Genomic DNA, 21577 nt, shown 5'->3' with positions numbered 1-21577 from the left:
CCAGCTACCTTACCCCCAACCCTGCCCGACTTCCTATTTATCTCTCAGACCTCTTCCTCCGCCCCCACATTCCTGATGAAAGACTTATGCTCCAAAATGTTGATTGTCTTGTTCCACAGATGCTGCCTGACCTGTTGTGCTTTTCCAGTGCCACACGTTTTGACTTTTCCACCCCAGTCCAACATCGGACTACCAAGACTGACGTGGTCAAGTTAACAGTGGTCAGTTCTTCAGCTTTCATTCAAAATAGAGAGCTGAGTCTTTCAGAGAGGGAAAGATTACAACTGATGTGATCAGGCAAGAGAAGAAAGCTACAGGTTCTCTGGAAGTTTTGTGGCAGAATATGGCAGGAGGACTATCTCCAAGGCAAATCCAGTGGTGATCCAAAGAACATTTATCCTGGTTATTTCCAGAAGGAGAAATCTTTGGAACAATCATTTAAGAAAGTCTTCAAAAACTGAAGGATGCACCTTACACTTGAAAGTATGACTCAAAACGATGGGGAGATTTGAAGTCATTGTAAGTCATGAATGGCTCTGGAATGTTTCTTATGTTCCTATAAGCCTGTGGGAGAGTTGTTTTGATATATATCTATATGAGCTGTGTGGTTATTAGTCATTTTAACATAATAATAAGTGCTGTGTTTTGATATTGATGGGCTTGGAGAATGGGCCAGAATCTGACAGATAAATTTTAATGCAGGTTGTCCATTTTGGCCACAAAATATTCCTTAACTGGAAAGAGATTCAAAGTGCGTCAGTGCAAAGGGAACTGGGTGTCCTGCATCAATCACACAAACTAGGTATACAAGTGCAATGTACAGTGAGAAAGGAATTCAAGCATTTAATGCAGGAGAACTGGATCATGAAAGTGTTGTTACAATTATATAAGGCATTGGTGAGACCTTACCTGAGGTATTGTGTTCAGTTGGTCTCTTTACCTGAGGAAGGATGTGACAGCATTGGATGCAGTTTGGAGGAGGTTTGCCAGGTTGATTACAAGGATGAAAGAACTGTTGCATGACGAGCAGTTGAAGAGCTTGGGCTTGTACTCGCTGGAGTTTAGAAGAATGAGGGGTTATCTGATTGAAGTGTATTAAATGTTAAAAGGGATTGATAAGGTAGATGTTAAATAGATGCTTCCCCTTGTGGGACAGTCTCACTCAAGAGCTCATGGATATAGAGTTAGAGGAGGTAGGTTCAAAGCTGAGATGAGGAGAAACTAATTCTCTCAGGGGATTGTGAATCTGTGGCACTCACTGCCCCAGAGTGCAGTAGAGGCAAAATCAGTTAACAGATTCAAGAAATAAATAGATATGTATCTGAAAAGCGGGATAAAGAGCTATGGGGAGCTGGTTGAAGAGTGGACTAGAGACCAGGATAAGATTAGCCATGATCATGTTAAATGGCTGAATTGCCTACTCCTGCTCCTAATTCCTATGTTCCTATGCTTTCTGTATATTAGAATCTCAGTTGCTTACTTAATAATTGTTAGTCAATGTTGCTTTTCATTGGTTTTTTAAAGTAATGGCCTTAAAATTTGAAATGTTGTCATTCAATTTCTTTAAATTAGTTACTGAAAATTCAGATCTCTTGTTTAAAGTTATTTGACCCCATGAGGATCATATCAATATTTATATCAGAAATGTTATTATATGTTTTAATCGAAACAAATTGCTTTTAATATTGTACATTTTTGAAACAATATTTTAAAATGATACATGTTGCACTGTATTATTTATTAACAAATATAAATGCTTTAATGAAAAAGGTTATATTTTTCAGCAGCAATGTCCCAGTCTCCTCCACGCTGGAATCGTACTAAAGAACCAAAGTCTCAAACAGCAAGTGCAACTGTCTCCAAACAGGGAGTTGAATCAAGCTTACACATAGAACCTGCATCAATGGAAGAAGAGGTTAGACTTCAGTAAGTAGCATTCAATGAGAACAAATTAACACCTTATAATGCACAAGCATTGAAAATTGACATTAAAACTCTAGTCTTATTCTTCAAAATATTTTATTAAAATGTGAAACGGGACCATATAAAACTAAACTGACACCTTGACAATCTTCTCCCTTCATCATAAAACCATTTTAAAACCGAATTCTAAAATATTAAACAAAAGGAACGACCTTGTTCTGCTTCAGGAGTAATTAAGTACAGGCTATGGGTCTACTGAAAGCTAAGTAATATGTTAACAGTGATGAAATGCTCCACATTTCTAACACTTGCAATGAATGCTCAAAATTCATTTGTGTCCTTGGATGTAAGATTTAAGGATGGTCTGGTTTCAGTAAACCAACTAAACCTAAACTCAGTTGACGATTCTTGATTTCTATCCTCTGAATATTCAGATTTGACATCCTTTACAATATGATAGATGTGGGGAGGGGGGGGGAGCAAAAGCTTTAAATGCAAATTGTTACAATAGTAACAGCTGACCCTGATTACATTGTAGTTAAGGATAATAATAATTATAATGGGGAAATTCTGCAGTAGCAAGGGAATGTGCCAATGGGCTGTGGTCGGGGGGTGTTGGGAATGAAAGAGGAGTGAACCACCATAACCCAAAATGAACAGCCCCTGCGGAAGGCTGACAAGAGAGGGAAGGAGAATTTGTGTCTGGTGGTGGCATCTTGCTGGAGATGGCAGAAATGGTGGCTGATGATCCTCTGGATGTGGATGCTGGTGGGATGGTAGGTAATGGTTAAGACCATTACTTTAAAAAGTCAATAAAAAGCAACATTGACTAACCATCATTAAGTAAACAATGATATCACTGTTGTGGGAAAGAAAAGATGGGGTGAGGACCAAAGTGCAGGAGACATGTCAGACCCAATGAGGGACCTGTCAACTATGATGCAGGGGAATCCTAAGTTGAGGAAGAAGGTGGACATTTCAGAGGCCTCCTTGTTGAAGTTGGCATTATCAGAATGGATGCAATGGTGACAGAGGAACTGGGAGAATGGAATACAGTCTTTACAGGAAGCAGGATATATCATCAAGATAACTGTGTAGTTATTTACATTCTTTATAAAAAGCTGTGAAACTCACATCTGGAGGGCCCATCATTCTGTTTGGTTCTAAATTGACATCACAGAGTGAAAACAATTTTTGGTGCACGGCACTCTCCACACCAACTTGGATCATTCATTAATGTAGACACAGAGTGCGCACTGAAAGTCTACAGAGTAGGAAGGTCATGATGTCAATCAGTGCATTATATTGACTCTAGTTCTGCAACTTTAGTATTCAACAGTTCAGCAAAGGTTTTCCTTAAACATGCATAGCTAAGTATGTATTTAACATTAAGAAGGGCTATTCACCAAGAATAGTTTATACAATCATTACTTCTAATTAACTTACAATCAGGTTAGTTGCTGATTGAATTCTACAGGCCACTGTTGAATTTAGAAGAATGAGTGTAGGCTTTAGTGAACGTTGTAAGAATCTTAGGCGATTTGACTGGGTAAATATAGAGAGGTTGTTTCTGCTTGCAGGATAATTGGACCAAAGGGCATAATTCCAAAATAAGGGGTCACCTTTTTAAGACATCGGAGGATAGTAAATCTGTGGAATTTATTACCACGGACAACTGTTGAAGCTGTGTCATTAAGTATATTTAAGATTGAGATAGACAGAGTTGTAATCAGTAAGGGAATCAAGGATTTTCAGGATAAAGCAGGAAACCAGAGTTGAGGATTATCAGCTCAGCCATGATCTCAATGAACGGTAGAACAAATTTAATGGGCCAAATGGCCTACTTCTGCTCCAACATCTTATGGCTTTATGATCACCTTCTTAAACCATCTGAAGTCCACAGCACTAATAGGGAGGTTGCTCCAGAATTTTCAACAAACAATTGTGAAGGAACAACAAAATACCTCCAAATTAAGATGGTGCTTGACTTGGAGAAGAACATAGAGATGTAGTGATCTTATGTACCTTGAGCCCTTGACAACAGCGTAAAGCTCCTTAAGAACTATTCTTTCATGTCTGGAAAGGAGTGTAGCATTGGAACATCAACACTCCTAAAGTTAACAGGCCCTGTTTGAATTGAGAGGTGGAGGGAGTGAACACATTCTGAACTATTTGACCGGGTTTCTGATATCAGGAATGGCAGACTCCTGACAGGGAGGAGAAAGTGAGGAATGCAGTTGCTGGAGATCAGAGTCGAGAGTGTGGTGCTGGAAAAGCACAGCAGGTCAGGCAGCATCTGAGGAGCAGGAGAATCGACATTTCAGGCATAAGCCCTTCAACAGGAAAGAGGAAGAAGAACCTATGCCCAAAATGTCAATTCTCCTGCTTCTCGGATGCTGCCTGACCTGCTATGCTTTTCCAAGACCACACTCTCAACACGGATTCCTTATAGCAAAGTCTCATATATTTCCTCTAAATTAGTTCCATGTCAAATGGAGATGTAATGTTTTCCTATCAGTGATTCACTCTTGTCAAGCCCAGGTTTCTTATAAGAACATTATGTCAATGTAGAACAAATGACGATAACTGCCAAGGATTCTTATAATCTTTGACAGAAAGTGTTGTCAACATCTGATTTCAGAACTAGAAACATGGCCTTTGAAATTATAAGCTGGGTATACTCAATATGTATTCCACATCCTTGCCACAACTTGATGAACATAGCCACTAATTTTTGAATTAAACAGTAAAAAGCCTGATAATACATTTTCGATATAGTTTAGTGAATTGGTTCAGGATTGAACATTAGAGTGTTGATTTCAATTTCTACATTTATATTTTGCAGCAACACCTTCTCTAGTGAATGCGAGCAAGAGCAACGAGTACTTCTCAGTGACAGAGCTGATGCACAGCTTCAAAGCTTAGTGTTACGTGTGCGGGAAAGGACATCATTATACAAAGAAAAGTTGATTAGTGAGGATGGTTCTTCATCAGATGAAACTCCACCAGCTTGTAAGTTCAATCCTTAGAGCCAAAAGGCTGATATCCAATTAATCACACAGCACTTGGTAATTAATATGCAGGGACTTTGGTCAACTGATGAGTAACATATCCAGAGCTAACATAACTAATAACATACACTTGATTTCACAGACCAATGTTATCTTCATCATATTAATCAATTTAACAATATTTAGAAACATAAATAGCTCAGAATATATCACAATGTTGCATTTTCAACATTAAGGAATGAGGTTCAAAAATGAAATAACCTTCTATTTCCTTTAGAATCTGTCTTGGGAATTAAATGATTCCAGTAGAGTACATGCTAGAGTGGATACTTTAGATAAAACAGGCTTAATGATCCAAATAAACTTTTCTTATTCCATGAGCTTTTCCTTTCCTCAGAAAATGACTGGAGGATATGCAGCTTCACAACAACACAAAGGAAACTATCACCTTTATTCAGAAATGTGATGGTTGCAATCAGATGCTTATTTGGGGTCCAGTATTGACATCTACTAAAACATTTATATGCAAAAACATTCCTCTTCTTCTTAATGCCTCAAAGTGAGGAAGCTGCTTACATTAGGAGCATTCATCCAAAAAAAAAATCAGTATGACTTAAATATTAAAAGTCAGTGATTACCAGAAATGACAGGTAATTTCCTGAGTCTCCCTGTTTCACACTCCAGATTTCTGTGGTCGTGATGTTGTTATGTTATGTGACATTGACAATGTTTCTGTGACATTTATTACTACATTAAGGATAACAGTAATATCTGTTTCTATTTCTTTTAATATGTTACACAGTAACACCTGTATTAAATTCTCCCACTGGCATTGTGGCTTGAATTGCTAAGCTCCATCTGTCAATTTCTTTTCTGCTTATTCGTCCATGATGAGCACAATAATTATAGCTCAAAGTCATACTAATTCCCGTGACTAACTTCTGAACAACATCACTGGAGATTCGCCGACAGCATTAAAATATTTCATACTTACAACTTGCCAAGAAGTGTTTGCATCAAATTCCAAAATCACATTTGATAACTGAACAACCTCAGTCCAGGCTCCCTTACTTTGCACACGGTGCATCTCAGATAACACCTAACAGAGTAACACCAAACAGCTCAATTTTCCCTTTCCATACCCAACCTATTTATTTTAATGTGTCAAGTTTGAAGTCTGTTGTCTATGAAACTGTGTGAATAAATTCAGCATATGTAATAACCAATTTAACAGAGAGAATTCAAGTATGGCAATCACATCAGCAAGGACTATAGCAGGACATCCATAGTAAACATTATGAATGTTTGTGTTCAAGTCGGCAGAGAGCATTTGGGATATTCCAAGGAGCACTTCACGCAGAGCAACACAGTAGCAAATGTACAAAGAGGCCAGGTGGATGACAGAGAACAATTACTTGAGGCAGTCTCATTTGAAACAGAAAAGTAAGAGGCTGGAGCTTTTTTTGAATTTGATTTATTTATGTCACATGTAACGAGATACAGCAGAAATTGTTGTTTCGCATGTTATATAGGCAGATTGTACCATATCAAGTGCATTAGGATAGCAGAACAGAGTGCAGATTACAGCTTATTGTCAATTTGGAAGGTTAGGATCAAACAAGGAGGCTAAACTGAAAGTATACAAGGAAGGTAGCTGGGAGCGAGTTGATGTATTAAAATGAACCAAGTTCACATATTTGATCCAAAGGTCTGTAAAAACATTAAAACATAAGACCTAGGGGCATGCATTGGAAATTCAGCAATCAGATGTTTATTTGGGATCATTTGATATGATCATGGCTAATCTCATTTCAACATCAACTCCACTGTCCTGCCTACTCTCCGTAAAGCTTCAACCCATTACTAATTAAAAATCTGGCTATCTCCATCCTAAATTTACTCAATATCTCAGCATCAACCATTCTCGAGGGTAGTGAGTTCCATAGATTCATGACCCTTTGAGACAAATCATTTCTCCTCATCTCTATTTTAAATCTGCTGCCCTTTATCCTAAAATGATGACATCTCCTTCTCAAAGTCTTCACCTGACTTTTAATTGTTGACTTGCTGCTCATTACAAAAGAAAATATATTTTTAAAAATTAACTGCTACTCACAAATTTCCCGTTCTTTGTCATTTATCTATTGCAAATATGCTTTATTCCTTTTATCCTCTATCTTCTTTAAGAATTTTTAAAATATTTTACCTTGTTTAGTATTTTACACTATCACAATACTTACTTGTAACACAATTCAATGTCCTCTATGAATCTTTTACTATAGTTCCTGCTCTAGCCGCTTGTTTCAAACTGACCCTTCCTTCCTATATTGTTTTTGCTGTCAATTTTTTGTTGATGATGGTAAAGTACCATGGAATGCTTTATTTGTTAAAAGCATTGTATAAATATAGATCCGTTCTCTGAAACTCTCCCCCTAACATTATGCAAAGGTTTAACTACTTCTCGAGTTCAATGATTCATTGTTCAAATTAATTATTCAATTTGAATCTACCAATTGATTATTGTCAAAGTTCATTTCACTGACTTCCATTCCTGTTAACTCTTCATGCATGATGGCATTTAGTGAAACCCAATTCACCATGTCCCAAGCACAAGCAAGTGTATTTATTGCACTTCACACATTTCATTGATGTCACTTTTTTTAAATAACAGACCAATAACTTAAAGGAAATCCATATCTAAAACTTGCAATCTCTCATCTTTGCGTTTTTATAAAGCAAAGTATGAAAATAGTCCTTTTTGGACATCATAGAATGTATAAACCAAAACCAAATTTATCATTTAAATTGAATAATGGAATGTTACTGAAGACTTTTAAAATATCTTCTCAAGTTTTAATCAAGTTGCTTCTTAGTCTTCTAACTCCGATAGATATAAGCCTAGCATGTCCAGTCATTCCTCAAAAGATTGCATATATTGGTTTAGTAAGCTTTCTCTGAACTGCTGCTACTGTATTTACATCCTTCCTTAAAGAAGATCAACACTGTAGATAGTACTCCAAGTGTGGTGTCTTTAATGTCCTTTATAACTGAAGCATAACCTTTCAACTTTTATAATCACCTCCCATCTGAATAAAAGATAACATTTCATTCTGTTAGCTTTTGTAATTTCTTGCTGCACCAGCACACTAACGTTTTGTTAATAATTCTCTAGGGTATACAGATCCTCTGCATCTCAGAATTCAATTTCTCATTGTTAAATAATATGTTTTGGTCTTACTCTTCTCACCAAATGGACAATTCTACACTTTATTATACTCCATTTTAAGAACACAGAGCATAGAACAGAACAGTACATTACAGGCTCTTCGGCCCTCCGTGTTGTGCTGGCCTTTTATCCTCCTCTAAGATCAGACTGACCTACATACACTTCATTATACTATCTTCCATGTGCCTATCCAAGAGTCGCTTAAATGTCCCTAATGTATCTGAGTCTACTACCACTGCTGGCAGTGCATTCCATGCACCCACTGCACTCTGTGCAAAGAACCTACCACTGGTATCTCCCTTTAACCTTCCTCTAATCACTTTAAAATTATGCCCCTTTGTGATAGACATTTCCACCATGGGAAAATGTCTCTGGTTATCCACTCTAACTTCTCATCATCTTATAAACCTCTATCAAGTCATCTCTCACTCTTCTTTGCTCCAATGAGAAAAGCTCTAGCTCCCTCAACCTTTCTTCATAAGACATGCCCTCTAGTCCAGGCAGCATTCTAGTAAATCTCCTCTGCACCCTCTCTAAAGCTTCCAAATTTTTCTTATAATGAGGTAACCAGAACTGAGTACAGAATTATAAATGTGGTTTAACCAGGGCTCTATAGAGTTGCAGCATAACCTCACGGCTGTTAAATTCAATCCCCTACTAATGAAAGCCAACATGCCTATCAACTTAGGTGGCAACTTTGAGGGATCTATGGACATAGACCCCAAGATTTCGCTGTTCCTCCACACTGCCAAGAATCCTGCTTTTAACCCTGTATTTTTCATTCACATTTGACCTTCCAAAGTGAATGACTTCACACTTTTCCAAGTTGAACTCCATCTGCCACATATCAGCACAGTTCTGCATCCTATCAATGTCCCATTGCAACCTACAACAGCCCTCCACACTATTCACAACTCCAACAACCTTCATGTCATTGGCAAACATAATACCCACCATTCCACATCCTCATCCAAGGCATTTATAAAAATCACAAAAATTATCCAGATCTTTTCCCTCTCACTTAACCTATCTATGACCATTTATAGCCAACTTTTATGTCTATTCACAACTTACTTTCCTACCTATTTTTATGTCATCAGCAAATTTAGCAATGATACTTTTAGTCCCTTCATTCAAGTAAAAACCTTGAGTCCCAGCACTGATCCCTGTGAGACATGATTGGTTACATCTTGCCAGTCAAAAATGATCCACTTATGCCTACTCTGTTTCCAATCTTCTATAGTCAATATGGTACCAACTGCACCATGAACTTTTCTGAGATGACACATTATCAAATTCCTTTTAGAAATCTAAGAACAGTATCTCCACCAGATCCCTTTATCCATTGCACATGTTATTTTCTCAAAGAACTCAAATAAATTTGCCAATGTAATTTTTCTTTCAAAACATTATTTTGATTCTGCCTTGAACTTTATAGTATTTTAATGGCATCTTCCATATTAGATCTTCCATATGATAGATAAAACCAAAATAACTGCAGATACTGTAAATCAGAAACAAATGCAGAAGTTGCTGGAAAAGCTAAGCAGTTCTGAGGAATGGTCATCGGATCCAAAATGTTAAATTTGATTTCTCTTCACAGATGCTGCAAGACCTGCTGAGCTTTTCCAGCTATTTCTGGGTTTTTTTTCTATATGACAGATATGAAGCTAACTGCCTATAGCTTCCTATTTCCTGTCTTCTTTGAGTAAAAGAGTTATACTTGCTATATCCCATTCTAATGAAACCTTCACTGAATCTAAGGAATTTTGAAAACTTAGAACTATTGCATCAACTGTCTAAGTTATTTTAAGATCCTAGGATGAAGTCCATCAAGAGCTAGAGACTTGCTAGACCAAAATTCCAACAGAGTGTTCATAGAATCATCATATAATCATAGATTCCCAACAGTGTGGAAACAGGACATTCGGCTCATCGAGTCCGCACCAACACTCAAAAAAGCATCCCACCCAGATCCAACCCATACCCTGCATTTCCCATGACTAATCCACTTAGGCTGCACATCTTTGGACTGTGGAAGCAAACCTGAACACCAGGAGGAAACCCACACAGACACAGGGAGAATATGCAAACTCCACACAGACAGTCATTCAAGGCTGGTATCAGTCCCAGGTTCTTGGAGCTGTGAGGCAGCAGTGCTAGCCACAAAGCCACCGTGCCACCCCATATTGCTTGTTATTGCTTAATACTGCTGTCCCAAATTACACCCTCACTTCCATTTATTGATTTCCAATCATTTCAGGGTTGTTACTTGTATCTTCTACAGTAAAGACTGATGAAAAATTTCAATTTCTTTATTTTCTGTTATTAGGAGCTACATTTACTTTGTTAACTTTCTTTAATTTGTAAATATCCAAACAAACTCGTACTATATGTTTTTACATTTCTGGCTCGCTTTCTCTAATGCTTTAATTTTTCTGTCATGAATTTTAAAATAATTCTTTGCTGTTTATTATATTCAGTCTAGTCTTTTGAACTGTCAACAATTTTTGCACAATGATATCCTTTCTCTTTCAGTTTGATACCTTGTTTGATACACACAGATGATATATTCCTCCCAGAGAAATATTATTGCTTGTTGGAATATAATTATTCTGATATTCTAAAGTATCCCCTTGAATATCTTACACTGTATCCCTATTCACCTATCTGTTATTTAGATTGGCAGTTTACTCTAGCTAGCTCTGCTGTCATGCTTTCATAATTGCCTCACTTCAAGTTTAAAATATTATTCTTAGATCCACTGATCTCAGTCACAAACTGAATCTAAAATTCAATCATATACAATCACTGTTACCTAGAGGCATCTTCATTAGTTCATTAATTAATTCTATCTTGTTAGATAATACCCATTCTAGTATAACTGTCTCCCTTGTTTCTGCACCCTTTCTAATTTAATATTATCCTCTCTATAGAAGGGCTACCAGAACTGAGTTTTCACAGGACTACAGGCCTCAACACAATTCAAGTGAAGACCATCCTGATAGTACAGATTCAATTTTCTGATGCCAATGCCCCAAAAGCCCACTCCTACTTCTCACGCACCAACCTTGAAACATGCATTCATTTCTGTTTCAGTTGGTTGATACCAATTTGCTTGTGGCTCAAGTAATAATCCAGAGATTGTTATTTTTGAAATTCTTCTTCTTAAATTGATGTCTAGCTCCTCAAACAGTCTGTGCAGATTCTCTTTCCTTATTCTGCCTTTGTTGTTGGCACCTACATGAACCACAATGACAGGGTCCTCTCCATGTCACTCCAAATTCCTTTCCAGCCTTGAGCTGATGGCCTGAGCCCTGGTATTAAACAGTCAATACAATTTCCTGGTCTCTCACTCTTTACTGAAGAGAACACTGTCAATCCCCCTCACTACAGCCTCCACTACAACTACCACATCTATTTTGACTCGCCCCACTTGAATGGCAACCATTAGGTAGCTCTTCCATCCTGAAGATTATTCAACTTTCAGTCGAAACTTTCTGTAATATCTATCCCATCTCAATACTCATTTTCTTTAAATTAGCTTCCAGCTCAAACAATTTTGGTAATTTCATGAGATAATATAAAAACTGTTTCATATTGAAATATGATTCTCTTTTGCTTAGCTCCAATCCAAAAGGTTCCTGCACCAAAAGATGATGAAGAAAAACAACAAGAAGAAATAAGTCATGATGAGACCAAAACCGAAGAGGCATATTACTGTGACATGGTTTGCTTTGAATTCAAGAGACCTTCAATTAAAAAGATCATTCACAAGTTAAGAATCCCTGAAAGCATTGAAAACTCAGGTACTTTATTATCATTAAATAATTTTTATCATTATAGTTTGAAAAATGAACCAAATTTAGAATTGGTGTCCTATGTTCTTTGATGTTTAAAAAAGTGTATAGTGCTGAAATTTACATCCTCCAATGGACTTCATTGATTGCTGCATTTTGATGGCGGCATTAATATTTAATAATCAAGTGAAGAGTTTTGGTATACTTCAGTCCAGTGTTAGCCGAAGGAACATCATATCAAGAAGGCAATTCATTATCACCTTCTCAAAGACAGTTAGACTTGGATAATAGATATTGGTCTTGTCAGTGACATCTCCATCCCAGGAATTAATCAGGCCCAGATCTTCCAGCCTCCATACTCCGCCCTGGTGAGTTTACTAACCTTACCCACTGATCACCATACCATCCTATCCAGCTGCCACCCCACCCACTCACCACACCCAACTTAATGTCTTACTGTTGGAGCAATGAAATGGAGATGATAGGCTATTGCTAATGTCAATGGATAGCTGATCTAGAGGCCAAAGACAATGCTTTGCAGACATGAGTTCAAAGCCAAATAATAAATCTGGAATTGACAGGTAGTCTCACTAACGGTTATCATGAAGTAACTATTGAATGTCATGATAAAAAAAGTCTGGATCACTGTTGAACTTTAGTAATGGAGATCTGTCATCCTTACCTGGTCTGGTCTGCATGTGACAATGATTGACTCTTATCTCACCTCTGAAATAGCAAAGAAAGCCATACAGTCCACAGGCAACTAGAGATAGGAAACAAATGCTTGCCAATGACACCCTCATCCCATGAAAGAATTAAAATACTCATTTACCTCACTCACCCCACACTAAAACACTGAAAAGCTTTTCAATGTCCCAAAACCTTTCTGTGTGATAATGAACACAACAGACTATGTCAGCTAGTGCCACCTAAAGGTGATATGACCTCCACACAGATTCCCTCCACTGATGACTCTAAGGTTTCCTTTGTTGTTAGGATCTTCCATCAGAAGATTGGTCAATTAAATGGGAGAAAGGTACATGTTTAATTTTTTCACTGATCAGGGTCAAAAATTGGTGTTTTGATGCTGGTCATAAGATTTCTTGCTGAGATATTTGTATCATCGATAGTCACAGGTGAGGTGCCAGAAGACTGGAGGTTGGCAAATGTGGTGCCACCATTTAAGAAGAGCGGTAAAGACAAGCCAGGGAACTATAGACTGGTGAGCCTGACCTCGGTGGTGGGCAAGTTGTTGGAGGGAATCCTGAGGTACAGGACGTACATATATTTGGAAAGGCAAGGACTGATTAGGGAAAGTCAACATGGCATTGTGCGTGGAAAATCATGTCTCACAAACTTGATTGAGTTTTTTGAAGAAATAACAAAGAAGATTGATGAGGGCAGCGCAGTAGATGTGATCCATATGGACTTCAGTAAGGCATTCGACAAGGTTCCCCATGGGAGACTGATTAGCAACGTTAGATCTCATGGAATACAGGGAGAACTAGCCATTTGGATACAGAACTGGCTGAATGGTAGAAGACAGAGGGTGGTGTTGGAGGGCTGTTTTTAAGACTGGAGGACTGTGACCAGTGGAATGCATCAAGGATCGGTGCTGGGCCCTCTACTTTTTGTCATTTACATAAATGTTTTGGATACAAGCATAAGAGGTACAGTTAGTAAGTTTGCAGATGACACCAAAATTGGAGATGTAATGGACAGCAAAGAGGGTTACCTCAGAATACAACAGGATCTGGACCAGATGGGCCAATGGGCTGAGAATTGGTAGATGGAGTTTAATTCAGATAAATGCGAGATGTTGCATTTTGGGAAAGCAAATCTTAGCAGGACTTATCCACTTAATGGTAAGGTCCGAGGGAGTGTTGCTGAACAAAGAGATCTTGGAGTGCAGGTTCATAGCTCCTTGAAAGTGGAGTCACAGGTACATAGGATAGTGAAGAAGGCGTTTGGTATGCTTTCCTTTATTGGTCAGAGTATTGAATACAGGAGTTGAGAGGTCATGTTGCGGCTGTACAGGACATTGGTTAGGCCATTGTTGGAATATTGCGTGCAATTCTGGTCTCCTTCCTATCGGAAAGATGTTGTGAAACTTGAAAGGGTCCAGAAAAGATTTACAAGGGTGTTGCTAGGGTTGGAGGATCTGAGCTACAGGGAGAGGATGAACAGGCTGGGGCTGTTTTCCCTGGAGTGTCGGAGGCTGACGGGTGACCTTATAGAGATTTACAAAATTATGAGGGGCATGGATAGGATAAATAGACAAAGTCTTTTCCCTGGGGTCGGGCAGTCCAGACTAGAGGGCATAGGTTTAGGGTGCGAGGGGAAAGATATAAAAGAGTCCTAAGGGACAACTTTTTCACACAGAGGGTGTTACGTCTATGGAATGTGCTGCCAGAGGATGTGGTGGAGGCTGGTACATTTGCGACATTTAAGAAGCATTTGGATGGGTATATGAATAGGAGGGAAATGGGCCGGGTGCTGGCAAGTGGGACTAGATTGGGTTGGGATATCTGGTCGGCATGGACGGGTTGGACCAAAGGGTCTGTTTCCATGTTGTACATCTCTATGGGTCTATGACACTATTTGAGCCAATTCATAGCTGCTAAGTACCAGAGCAAGTAATTATGTTAGATACTTTAGTATACTGTGCTGTTTTAACCCAAACTGTGTCATACTCCTTCTTTTGTAATCATCTACAAATACAAAAACAGAAATATCTACCAGTATGTAAGTGAACATTACCAATTTCGTATTACCTTTTGAAGTAATGGTATGAAAAAAGATTAAGCCATTCATGTTCATTAATCACCACATCAAGAGAGATAAGCATGAACATCCTCTTTCCTCTTTACTTGGATGTATTTTTGCTGAGGGCCATGAATTACCTCCTTAATGTCTGCCACTGCTTACTTACTGTACACATACATCTCTCACTCAACTCCTCAAGAGCCTTTAATGGGCTCTTATTCATTTTTGCCTGTATCTTTTGATAAAAAAATTATTGGAAGTTTATTTGTGTTGCAAACCATGTTTTGCATCATTGACATTGCTTTAGTTTTGTGCATAATTTGAATGAGATGACTGTATCAGACTTATATAATCATGAATTGGTTATGTACATTACATTCCTCATATTATACTCCATTTACCAATTTGTGCCTATTTATTGAACCTATCAGTGCCTCTACGTAAACTGTTTGAATCCTTCTTACCACCTGGCATTCTATCTATTTTCGTGTCATCTGCAAATTTGGCTACGGAATATTTACACCACTCCTCCAAGGCATTAATATTTATTGTAAACAATTGCAGTTCCAACACAGATCCCTGAAGAATCCAACTGGTCATGGGTCACCAACTTGAAAAACAACCCCTTAGCGCAACTTGCTATTTCTGCCTGTGACTCATATCCTTGCCAATATACTACTTCCAACACCATGGGCCCTAATCTTATGATTTAACTTTTTGTGAGGTGCCTGTCAAATGTCTTCTGGAAGTCCAAATTACAACATATAATTCCCTTCTATCTACTCTGGTTGAGACTTCCTTGAAAAACTTTAATAAATAAGTTAGAAATGACTTCCCTTTCATGAAGGCAGGCTGACTTTTCTTGATTACATTATGATTTTCCAAATGTTCTGCTCTTACTTCCTTAATATTTGATTCCAATACTTTTGCAAAAATAAAGGATAGGCTAATCAGTCTAGAGTTACCCACTTTTTGCTGGCTTCCCTTTTTGAATAGGGGGTCACATTAGCAGTTTTTCAATCCACTGTTACTTCTCCAGAATTCAAAGATATTTGGAAAATTATAGCCAATGCATCCATTATCTCTGTAGCTACCTTTGTTAAGGATTCTGGGATGAAAGCCATCAGGGCCAGGAAACCTATTTGCCTTTAGCCCCACTAGTATGTCTAATACTACTTCTTTAGTAATAATGATGGTGCCCAATTCCGCCATATTCTTGAGCATTAATGGAAAGCTCAAAGTTTCTTCCACCATAAAGACTGATGAAAAATATCTGTTCATGTCTTTGTAATTTCCTTATTTCCCAAATCTCCCCAGATTCATTTTCTATGTTCTTTTTGATCTCTGGCTTCCTTTTTATATTTTTATTATTGTAGTCAGTTTTTATATTCCTTGTTAGTTTGTCGTCATGGTTTATTTTCTCTGTCTTTATTGTCTTTAAAGTTCTCCTTTGCTGAATTCTGAATTTACTGCTAATATATCTACACAGATCTATACTGCTAATATATTACACAGTCTTTGGGGCTATCACTGGTCTCCTTATATGCTTTTTCTTTCAACTTAATACTCTCTTTAACTTCTTTGGTTAGCCATGATTGGTTTATCCTTCTCTTAGAATCTTTCCTCTTTGCTTGGATGTATTTTTGCTGAGGGTCATGAATAACCTTCTTAACGTCAGCCACTGCTTACTTACTGCTAATATATCTACACAGTTCACTTTAGCTAATCTATCCTCATTTCATTGCAATTCCCTTTATTTAAGTTAAACACAGTTGTTTCCAACCTAAGTTTCTCACTCTCAAAAAAGATATTACATTCTATCATGTTATGATCACTACTTCCTTGGGTGTCTTTTATTAAACCTGTCTCATTACTCATTACCGGATCCAAGATACCCTGCTCACTGGTTGGCTCCATGACATTTTGTAATGGATATAGAATTCCAGAAGGTTTTTGATAAGATGCTGCATAAAAGGCTACTATGAAAAGAGTTCTCATACAGAAACTAACATATTATCATGGAAAGAAGACTGGTCAGCTTGCAGAAAGTAGAATATGCATAAATGTATCATTTTTAAATTATCGGGATATGATGAGTACATTGACTCAGACGTCAGTGCTGGAACCTTTGCTTTTTACAATTTATGTATATAACTTAGATGAGTGAGTGAAGGAAAAGGAGCTAAATTTTCAGATAACATGAAAGTATGTGCAAGAGGACTTAAGGAGATTGCAACTGGATATATATAGGTTGAGTGAGTGACAAAAATCTGGCAGCTGGAGCATAATATAAGAAAATGTGATAAAAGTAGAACATTACTTTAAGAAAGAACCACTGCAGAATTTTGAGGCGTGAAGAGATCAAAGTGGTCTGGTTCACAAGCCACAAAAAGTTTATCTGTGATTATAGCAGGCAATGGACCCATCTTCTTTATTACAAGAGGAAAATAGCATAAAAATAAGGGCATTCTGTTTCAGTTATACAGACAATTGGTAAAATCATACAAGTTTCCTGACTGATGTAAAAGGTTGTCCGACTTTGGAACTCTACTTTGGAAGACAATGGAAGTAAGGTCATTGACATTTTTTTAAGGTAGAGAACTAGATTTTTATTCGGCAAAGGAATCAAAACTGTGGTGGGTACCTGGAAATGTGGAATTCAACACAAACAGATCATCTATGGTCTTGATGAATGGCAATGCATTGTGGAGTGACAAATGACTTACTTCTACTCATATTTCTTACGTTTGGATGTTCGTACATTCTGGGAAAGCTGTGTCAATACTGGTTTGTGTGGCAAAGTGAACATGTGGGGAATTTTCATTGGAATTTCATCCCTACCCTTAGCAATAATAATCCATTTCTGTATCATTTCTGATGAAAATGTCTTCTTTTAAGCTTTAAAAGTTTTAAGACAGTAATAAATAGATTAGAAATAATGTCTTCCATTTATTTTCACAATCACCAGATAGTTTCTTTTCGCAGCCAATAAAGTACTTTTTGAAGTGTAGCCGTTGTAATGTAGGGACCACAGCCAATAATTTGTGCACACTGAATGCCCTCAGACATCAATGTGATAATGATCAGATTTGTCACTGTCATTGTAGCATATTTATTGGGCAGGACACTGGGGATAGCACCCTGCACTTTTTAGAAATAGTGCCACAGGATATTTTATATCCAACTGAGCAGACAGATGGGGCCTCAGTTTCATGTATCATCTGAGAGGCAGCACCTCTGACAGTGCAATGCTCCTTCAGTGCTGCAATAAAATGTCAGCTTTGATTTTTGTGCTCAAGACTTTGACTTTCAGAGACATGTGAGTGAAAGTACGCTGAACCATTACTGGCCTGCACATGCTAAAATGTGATAGTTACAGTTCTATTTCCACATTTCTTTGGTGATTATTTCTTATAAACATCCAGGCAATTCTAAACCATAAACCCCAGAAATGTCCACCATTCAGTTTATCCCCAACCATGTGAGGTAAGTAGTACTTATTTAAGTTGTCTTCCCAAAGCTTGACAATATGGCTCTGTAAACTGCTTATTTATCCTGTTGTAAACGTACCTGTCACAGACTGGATTAAAGAATAGGGATTAAATTGAGAATAAAAGTCTGTAGGTTTACCAAACCTAAGACATATAAGTATTGTCACATGAGATATCTCACCATCGCAGCTTCAAGATGAATGTTAACCAAGATGTTCATACTGTATTGTGCAGAAATGTTTCTTCCTTATAATATGCTCTAAGTAATACACATTATGTTTCAGATTGGCGCTACGTGTTGTGGTTGTTTTTGGTGACACTTGCATGGAACTGGAGTTGCTGGTTTATTCCTGTGCGCTGGGCTTTCAACTTTCAGACACCGGACACTCTTCCCTATTGGTTAACCATGGATTATATCTGTGATTTCATCTATCTACTCGACATGTTAGTATTCCAGACCCGACTGCAGTTCATTAAACAAGGTGACATAATAGTAAGTTTATTATTCATCAACCAATTTCAAGCAATCAAGCAATAATTTTGTTGATCTGGACATGTGTTAATGATGAATGAGCAGTCACTGTAAATGCATCAGATATGCCATATTGAAATGAAAGGCCCTTTTATGCTTCTTTTGAATCAGTTGTTCCTATTTTCTGTAGAAATGGAGGTGCTCCAATCGGTTTTCATCTTCCTGAGGTGGGGAAGAAAAATTAAACTGGAATTCCTGGTCCTGATCCCCATCTAGTGATAAGTGCTGGAATATCTTTGAATTTCCGCTGCTGCATTTGCTCAGTAGAGGATTACAGCGCTTAAAGAAGAACATTTGCCATCACTTTCTCAAGGGTAACTAGGGATCAGTAATCAATGCTATCTTTGTCAGCGAAGTCCTGACAATGAATTTGCAAAAATGACATAGAAAAATTGAGAAATTAATGTAATAGATCGATATAATTTTCCCCCCCCCCACCCATTGCAGTGCTCACCCTCTTCCCCCCCCCACCCATTGCAGGGCTCACACACTTCCCCCCCCACCCATTGCAGGGCTCACTCTCTCCCCCCCCCCCCCATTGCAGGGCTCACTCTCTATCCCCCCCCCCCCCCATTGCAGGGCTCACTCTCTCCCCCCCACCCCATTGCAGGGCTCACTCTCTTCGCCCCCCTCCCCCCCCCATTCATTTAGGAGCAAAATCTGGCTTCAAAATCATTAACAGTCGGCCAACATTCATTGTCAAATTTAACACAAACTTTAAGGGAGTTCCTGGAGGATTTCCAAGACACATCGAACTATATTTCAACTTTAATTATCAGCTTTATAGAAGGGAGACAATTAAGTATAGAAGTGAGGAAAGAATGAAAGAAAGATAATGGCCTTAATATCTTTCATTGAATAGCTGCTGAATGTGGGAAGTGTTCAGGGGCATTGCTGCTGGAACACTTTCCTGTTTTGCTCGAATTGAATTAATTACAAGTTCAGAGATGCCTCCCAGTCATATTCCTTTCAAATCTTTCCTTCTGAAGGGTTTGATTGTTTTCACCTTTGGTGTCATATTTGACATTGAGATGAGTTTCTGTCGATACATCCACCTCCGTGATATTGTTCTCTTCGGTTCCTGCCTCAATTTATCTGCAACTGAGACCCTCATGCTTCCCTTTGTAAGATCATAAGAGCATAAAATTGAGGAGCAGAACCATGCCATTCAGTCATTGAATCTGGTCTACCATTCGATCATTGTTAATATGTTTCTCAATCCCATTCTCCTGCCTTCTCCCTATAACCCTTGATCCTCTTACCAATCAATAATCTATCTATCTATCTCTGTCTTCAACACATTCAATGACTTAGCCTCCAGGGCCCTCTGCAGAATGAGTTTGACAAATTTATCAGCCATTAGCTGAAGAAATTCTGCCTCATCTCAATTCCAAAGAGTTGTCCCTTCACTCTGAGTCTGTGCCATCGGGTCCTAATCTTTCCTACTAGTAGAAACATCTTCTCAATTTCCACTCTATCCAGGCCTCTCAGTATTTTGTAAGCTTCATTCAGATCCCTCCTCATCCTTAGAAACGCCAATGACTGCAGACCCAGAGTCCTGAACTGCTTCTCAGATGGCAAGCCCCTCATCCCTAGGATCATTCTTGTAAATCTCCTCTGAACTCTTCCAATGCCAATGCATTCTTCTTTGATATGGGGCACAAAATCACTCACAGTATTCCAAATATGGTCTGACCAACGTCTTTTACAACCTCAGCAGTACATCTCTGCTCTTATATTTTAGCCCTCTTGAAATGAATTCGAGCACTGCATTTGCCTTCCAAACTGTCAATTGAACCTGCATGTTAATTGTAAGAGAACCCTGAATCACAACTCTCAAGTCCTTTTGTGCTTCAGATTTCCAAAGTCCCTCCCCATTTAGAAAATAGTCTATTCTTCTTTTCTTCCTACCAAAGTGCATAACTTTTCAACATTGGACGCCACCTGATACCTTTTATTCAACTCCACTGATTAATCTTAGCCTCCCACACTACACTCTTTATAAATTTGAGATCACTAAAACTCTGCAATCTATGACCTTATTCACACCAAATCCAGCTCACCCACCACTAGAGCATTTACTAACTGTACAGGCACCCTTTTAAGCAACATGCCCAATTCATTATCATCATAGAATCCCTAACAGTATGGAAACAGGTCATTTGGCCCAACAAGTCCACACCAATCTTCCAAAGAGTATCCCGCCCAGACCCATTTCCCCTACTCTATTACTTTACATTTCCTCTGACTAATGCACCTAACCTACACATCCCTGAACACAATGGGCAATTTCCATGGCCATTTCACCTAACCTGCATATCTTTGGACTGTGGGAAAAACCAGAGCACCCAGAGGAAACCCGCACAGACATGGGGAGAATGTGCAAACTCCACACAGACAGTCACCCAAAGCTGAAGACATGGTTATGCCCGAATCGTCGATTCTCCTCCTCTTCGGATGCTGCCTGATCTGCTGTGCTTTTCCAGCACCACACAGATGTCAATGTCTGTGGACATGAGGTGCATGGGGCTGGTGCCCATCAAATGTATCCTGAGATTTTGGTGACTGGTTGGCAACGTGGAAATCCTTCAGAGCAAGAGGTGACCTGCAGTCATCAGGTACCTGCTCTAACTTGCATGACCAGGATTCTTGGTTTCTCATTTGTTTGCAGATTCTGTAGTGTCAAAGAAAGCTGTGTATTAATGAGTTGAGCTGTGCAGTTAATAAGGTTGTTAGCAGGCAATAATTCCCCTGAATCGACAATTGTCACTGCTTAGCAAGAATCTCACTTCAATGCCTGAAACTTATTTGAAAGAAGCAACAAGTTG

General features: G+C 38.4%; 1 protein-coding gene and 1 long non-coding RNA gene across 3 annotated transcripts in view; one reads left to right on the top strand and one right to left on the bottom strand.

The window, feature by feature from the left end:
- LOC122549359 (cyclic nucleotide-gated channel beta-3-like) overlaps positions 1–21577 on the top strand; it is a 106470-nt gene that overhangs the window by 5250 nt on the left and 79643 nt on the right. For both annotated transcript variants that reach the window (XM_087986507.1, XM_043689032.2), the window contains exons 3-6: positions 1788–1926; positions 4769–4935; positions 11787–11969; positions 18502–18710. In XM_087986507.1, coding sequence (XP_087842633.1) covers positions 1788–1926; positions 4769–4935; positions 11787–11969; positions 18502–18710 — 698 coding nt within the window. The remainder of the gene's footprint in view (positions 1–1787; positions 1927–4768; positions 4936–11786; positions 11970–18501; positions 18711–21577) is intronic.
- The window catches only part of LOC148150189 (uncharacterized), a 58790-nt gene continuing 38988 nt past the window's right edge, over positions 1776–21577 (bottom strand). Inside the window, exon 3 of the long non-coding RNA XR_015757010.1 lies at positions 1776–1895. This is a non-coding gene — a long non-coding RNA (uncharacterized LOC148150189). The remainder of the gene's footprint in view (positions 1896–21577) is intronic.

This window comes from Chiloscyllium plagiosum, unplaced genomic scaffold (assembly GCF_037043375.1).
Source record: "Chiloscyllium plagiosum isolate Xiang-an unplaced genomic scaffold, Cpla_swu_hap1 HiC_scaffold_4, whole genome shotgun sequence".
NCBI classification, from domain to species: Eukaryota; Metazoa; Chordata; class Chondrichthyes; order Orectolobiformes; family Hemiscylliidae; genus Chiloscyllium; species Chiloscyllium plagiosum.
Note: the sequence above shows the minus strand (reverse complement) of the source record. Positions and strands in the feature narration are given on the sequence as shown.